Genomic DNA, 6,130 nt, shown 5'->3' with positions numbered 1-6,130 from the left:
AAACACTCTTCAACGCTCCCAGAACTTTCGCCCCCCTACCCCACCATGTGACTCACTTCCGTTTCCATGGGTCCATCCGGTGCCAAATCCACTCCCAGATATCTAAAACACTTCACTTCCTCCAGTTTTTCTCCATTTAAACTTACTTCCCAATTGATTTGTCCCTCAACCTTACTGTACCTAATAACCTTGAACTTATTCACATTACCTCTCAGCTTTCTTCCTTCACACCCTTTACCAAACTCATATATATATATATATATATATATATATTGTCCCTATTTATCCCTTCCCCAGAGAGTACACAGACACCAGATGAGCCGACCCCTCTCCCACAGATAACCTTATAGCCCCCTGAGCATTACCCCCAGAGAATGGTAGATATACCATCTGATAACACTGGTCTCTCTCCTCCCCTTAGATGATATATGGTCTTCTTCGGCCCTACGATGAACAGCTGTACCACTCGTGGTCTGTGGGCATCTCTCCCGACACTGAGGATAGAGTCTGGACCTTCTGGAAGGCTATGTTCTTCTGTTCCACCATCACCACCACCATAGGTAAGTGGATCACTCCACTGTAGGTAAGTGGATCACTCCACTCCCACCACCAACATCGGTAAGTGGATCATTCCACCGTAGGTAAGTGGATCACCCCACCACCACTATAAGTAAGTGGATCAGTCCACCATCACCTTAGGTAAGTGGAAGATCCAGCAGAGTAGCTGAGCGATTGACCCATGAGTCAGAGAGAGAGAGAGAGAGAGAGAGAGAGAGAGAGAGAGAGAGAGAGAGAGAGTTAGTCATGCTGCTGCAAGGTCAAAGTCTTTAGATTGAGACAAAATCTCATATATCTATCAAAGTAGATTTATTGAAATATTTACATAACAGGATATAGATACTTTCGTCTAATTTACGATAAAGAAAAATAATTCATGATTTAGCAAGGTCTTTTAGATTTAGACAAAAAGTGAGATATCTGAAAACTGAGCTGGTGCTGCCTCTAGCGGCGGCCGAGAGAAACATGCACTCTAGCGGCGTGTGGGAGAACTACACATTTCTTGTTTACCTTGTGCCGTGAACTCTCTCAGAAAATGTAGCTCAAATACACCTTTCCTATTTGACTTGATACGATTCGTGCGTCGAGAGGCAAACCACAGACGTCGATGTGTCGAAAGAACCTGTGGGTGACGAGTGTCATGGCCAGAAGATGTAAATATCAAGCGAAATAGAGGAGTGATCAATACGACGACGCTGCCTGCTCATGACACTGCAGTGCTCCTGGAAATGTCTAAGGCCAGGCACCCGAACTTTCGCATTTCTCCCATTGTTTGAATGGCTTGGTTGTGAGTGATTAGAACACCTGTTTCGAATGGAAGAACAGAGGTTTAGGGATCATGTTTCTATAGCCGATGAGGATATGTACATGACGCTCTTGAGGGAGGAATGTGTTTACGTAGCAATACGAACGTAAGAAACCATGTTTGTGAGTCCATGGCTCTTGTCGAAAGGCTTTTGGAAGACATTTCTTTAGCTGTTGTCAATTCAGCTTTCAAGGTCAATTACAGTGTCCATCCGTTGTCATTTATGCTAGTGTTGTCAAACCATAAACTGGTGTGCAGTGGCCGTTGGTGTTACTACAGATGGCAAGATCTCAAGAGACATCCAGCTGTTGTTACTAATGCTGTCAAGGCTTACAGAGTTTGTCGTTGGTGTCACTAATGGTGTCAAGACCTGTAGAGGCATCCAGCTGTTGTCAGTAATGCTGTCAAGGCTTACAGAGTTTGCCGTTGGTGTCATTAACGTTGTCAAGACCTGTAGAGGCATCCAGCTGTTGTCACTAAAGCTGTCAAGGCTTACGGAGTTTGTCGTTGGTGTCATTAATGTTGTCAAGACCTGTAGAGACATCAAGCTGTTGTCACTAAAGCTGTCAAGGCTTACGGAGTTTGTCGTTGGTGTCATTAATGTTGTCAAGACCTGTAGAGACATCAAGCTGTTGTCACTAAAGCTGTCAAGGCTTACGGAGTTTGTCGTTGGTGTCATTAATGTTGTCAAGACCTGTAGAGACATCCAGCTGTTGTCACTAAAGCTGTCAAGGCTTACAGAGTTTGTCGTTGGTGTCACTAATGGTGTCAAGACCTGTAGAGACATCCAGCTGTTGTCAGTAATGCTGTCAAGGCTTACAAAGAGGGATATTAGCTGTTGTCATTACTGCTGTTGGTCATTCTTGGAGGTTGTCGATCGCTAATGATGTGAAAATGAATTGAGTTTCTTCAGGTCTTGTAACCACTGTTTTTTTTTTTTCAGCTGTGCTGGCGAGTCCATTTATATAACTGTTGTAAAAAATTTGACTTACTAGGCAGAAGCTAGGATAGACGGAGAGAGGAAATTGGTTAGATGAGAGTGGTGGAGAGAGAAAATGAGAGAGGGCAAAAACCTTAGTTGCTTCCAATTAGGAAAACGAGCGAGAAAACGGTGTTAATAGCTATTTCTTGTAGTGTGTGTGTGTGTGTGAGAGAGAGAGAGAGAGAGAGAGAGAGAGAGAGAGAGAGAGAGGGAAGCAAGCCACGCCCTAAAGAGAGTAAAAGAGAGAGTGAGAGATAGCAGGGTGCCACACCCAGTAGTCTGTACCCAAATACTTAACAAAAAAGTTTCTGTTTTCTTCAGTGTTCTGAAAATTAAGTAATTAGAGTCACTGATAAATGAACATCCACACAATTCTGTTACGTTTGCTCTTCGGCATTTGTTATAACTTTATACTTCGCCAGAGTTCTTTAAAAGTAAACTTCCTCCATATTATTTACTCCATGTCTATATTTGCCTCCATATCAGTTACCCCATTACTCATTTTGCCTCCGTGTTAAATACTCCCTGCCCAGCCTCTACCCATATTATTTACTTCATGCCTGTCATGTCTCATTATCAACTACATACATGTCCTACTTCCTTGTTAACTTCTCCATGCCTATCCTGCATCCATATCAACTCATGCATGCATGCCCTACCTCAATGTTAACTATTTCATGCTCAACTTGCTTTCGTATAAACAAAGCCATGCGTACTCTGCCTTCACATCAAGTAACCCATTCCTATCTGATCTTCGTGTCCGGTAACCAAAGCTTATCTTGCCTTCTTATCAAGTAATCCATGCCTACCTTGCCTCCATATCAAGTAATCTATTCCTATTTTGTCTCCATATCAAGTAATCCATTCCTATTTTCCTCCCATATCAAATAATCCACGTATATTTTGCCACCATATCAAGTAACCCATACCTAATTTGCCTCCATATCAAGTAATCCATGCCTATCTTGCCCCCATATCAAATAATTCATGCCTATTTTGCTTCCATATCAAGTAATCCATCCCTATCTTCCCCATATCAAGTAATCCACGTCTATTTTGCTTCATTATCAAGTATTCCATGCCTGTTTTGACTCCATATCAAGTAATCATGACTATTTTGCCTCCATATCAAGTAATCCATGCCTATTTTGCCTCCATATCAAGTAATCCATGCCTATTTTGCCTCCATATCAAGTAATCCATGCCTATTTTGCTTCCATATCAAGTAATCCAAGCCTATCTTGCCTCCACATCAAGTAATCCATGCCTGTCGTACCTCCATATCAAGTCATCCATACCTATCTTGCCCCTATATCAAATAATCCATACGTATTTTGCCTCCATATCAAGTAATCCATGCCTACCTTGCCTCCATATCAAGTAATCCTTTACCCTTCCTCTGCCATCATTCTCATCCTTAATTCCATGTTACGTAAAAAAAAAAAAAATAATAAGAGGAAACAGGAGAGGTGGGAGTCTGTGATAGAATTTAAGAAAGTAAACTCTTGGTTGATATGGGTAAAACTGAATGTGGATGGAGAGAGATGGGTGATTATTGGTGCATATGCACCTGGGCATGAGAAGAAAGATCATGAGAGGCAAGTGATTAGGGAGCCGCTGAGTGAGTGTGTTAGTGGTTTTGATGTACGAGACCTGGTTATAGTGATGGGTGATTTGAATGCAAAGGTGAGTAATGTGGCAGTTGAGGGAATAATTGGTGTACTTGGGGTGCTCAGTGTTGTTAATGGAAATGGTGAAGAGCTTGTAGATTTATGTGCTGAAAAAGGACTGGTGATTGGTAATACCTGGTTTAAAAAGAGAGATATACATAAATATACGTATGTAAGTAGGAGAGATGGCCAGAGAGCGTTATTGGATTATGTGTTGATTGATAGGCGCGCGAAAGAGAGACTTTTGGATGTTAATGTGCTGAGAGGTGCAACTAGAGGGATGTCTGATCATTATCTTGTGGAGGCGAAGGTGAAGGTTTGTAGAGGTTTTCAGAAAAGAAGAGAGAATGTTGGGTTGAAGAGAGTGGTGAGAGTAAGTTAGCTTGGGAAGGAGACTTGTGTGAGGAAGTACCAGGAGAGACTGAGTACAGAATGGAAAAAGGTGAGAACAAAGGACGTAAGGAGAGTGGGGGAGGAATGGAATGTATTTAGGGAATCAGTGATGGATTGCGCAAAAGATGCTTGTGGCATGAGAAGCGTGGGAGGTGGGCAGAAGATTATTTGTGAAAGAGAAGAGAGAGGCATTTGGACGATTGTTGCAGGGAAATAATGCAAGTGAGTGGGGGATATATAAAAGAAAGAGGCAGGAGGTCAAGAGAAAGGTGCAAGAGGTGAAAAAGAGGGCAAATGAGAGTTAAGGTGAGAGAGTATCATTAAATTTTAGGGAGAATAAAAAGATGTTTTGGAAGGAGGTAAATAAAGTGCGTAAGACAAGGAAACAAATGGGAACATCAGTGAAGGGGGCTAATGGGGAGGTGATAACAAGTAGTGGTAATGAGAGAAGGAGATGGAGTGAGTATTTTATAAGTATGTTGAATGTGTTTGATGGTAGAGTGGCAGATATAGGGTGTTTAGGTCAAGGTGGTGTGCAAAGTGAGAGGGTTAGGGAGAATGATTTGGTAAACAGAGAAGAGGTAGTAAAAGCTTTGCGGAAGATGAAAGCCGGCAAGGCAGCAGGTTTGGATGGTATTGCAGTGGAATTTATTAAAAATGGGGTGACTGTGTTGTTGACTGGTTGGCAAGGTTATGTAATGTATGTATGACTCATGGCGAGGTGCCTGAGGATTGGCGGAATGCGTGCATAGTGCCATTGTACAAAGGCAAAGGGGATAAGAGTGAGTGCTCAAATTACAGAGGTATAAGTTTGTTGAGTATTCCTGGTAAATTATATGGGAGGGTGTTGATTGAGAGGGTGAAGACATGTACAGATCATCAGATTGCGGAAGAACAGTGTGGTTTCAGAAGTGGTAGAGGATGTGTGGATCAGGTGTTTGCTTTGAAGAATGTATGTAAGAAATACTTAGGAAAGCAAATGGATTTGTATGTAGCATTTATGGATATGGAGAAGGCATATGATAGAGTTGATAGAGATGCTCTGTGGAAGGTATTAAGAATATATGGTGTGGGAGTTAAGTTGTTAGAACCAGTGAAAAGTTTTTATCGAGGATGTAAGGCATGTATGCGTGTAGGAAGAGAGGAAAGTGATTGGTTCTGAGTGAATGTTGGTTTGCGGCAGGGGTGCGTGATGTCTCCATGGTTGTTCAGTTTGTTTATGGATGGGGTTGTTAGGGAGGCGAATGCAAGAGTTTTGAAAAGGAGCAAGTATGAAGTATGTTGTGGATAAGAGAGCTTTGTGAGTTAGTTGTTGATCGCTGATGATACATCGCTGGTGGCTGATTCGGGTGAGAAACTGCAGAAGCTCGTGACTTAGTTTGGTAAAGTGTGTGAAAAAAGAAAACTAAGAGTAAATTTGAATAAGAATAAGGTTATTAGGTACAGTAGGGTTGAGGGACAAGTCAGTTGGGAGGTAAGAGTGAATGGAGAAAAACTGGAGGAAGTGAAGTGTTTTAGATATCTAGGAGTGGATTTGGCACCGGATGGAAAAAAGCGGAAGTGAATCATAGGGTGGGGGAGGGGGCGAAAGTTCTGGGAGCCTTGAAAAATGTGTGGAAGTCGAGAACGTTATCTTGGAAAGCAAAAATGGGTATGTTTGAAGGAATAGTGCTTTCATCAATGTTATATGCTTGCGAGGCGTGGGCTATAGATAGAGTTGTG

The 6,130-nt window shown here is 42.2% G+C and overlaps 1 protein-coding gene across 5 annotated transcripts in view; it reads left to right on the top strand.

Moving 5' to 3' along the window:
• The window catches only part of LOC139759059 (TWiK family of potassium channels protein 18-like), a 209,150-nt gene that overhangs the window by 149,365 nt on the left and 53,655 nt on the right, over positions 1-6,130 (top strand). For all 5 annotated transcript variants that reach the window (XR_011714990.1, XM_071680979.1, XM_071680980.1 and 2 more), the window contains one exon: positions 422-560. Coding sequence is in view for 4 of the 5 variants with exons in the window: in XM_071680979.1 (XP_071537080.1) it covers positions 422-560 (139 nt within the window). In the remaining variant the exon portion in view is untranslated. The remainder of the gene's footprint in view (positions 1-421; positions 561-6,130) is intronic.

The sequence above is a fragment of the Panulirus ornatus genome, chromosome 32 (assembly GCF_036320965.1).
Source record: "Panulirus ornatus isolate Po-2019 chromosome 32, ASM3632096v1, whole genome shotgun sequence".
Taxonomy (NCBI): domain Eukaryota; kingdom Metazoa; phylum Arthropoda; class Malacostraca; order Decapoda; family Palinuridae; genus Panulirus; species Panulirus ornatus.
This window is presented reverse-complemented; position numbering and strand designations above follow the sequence as displayed.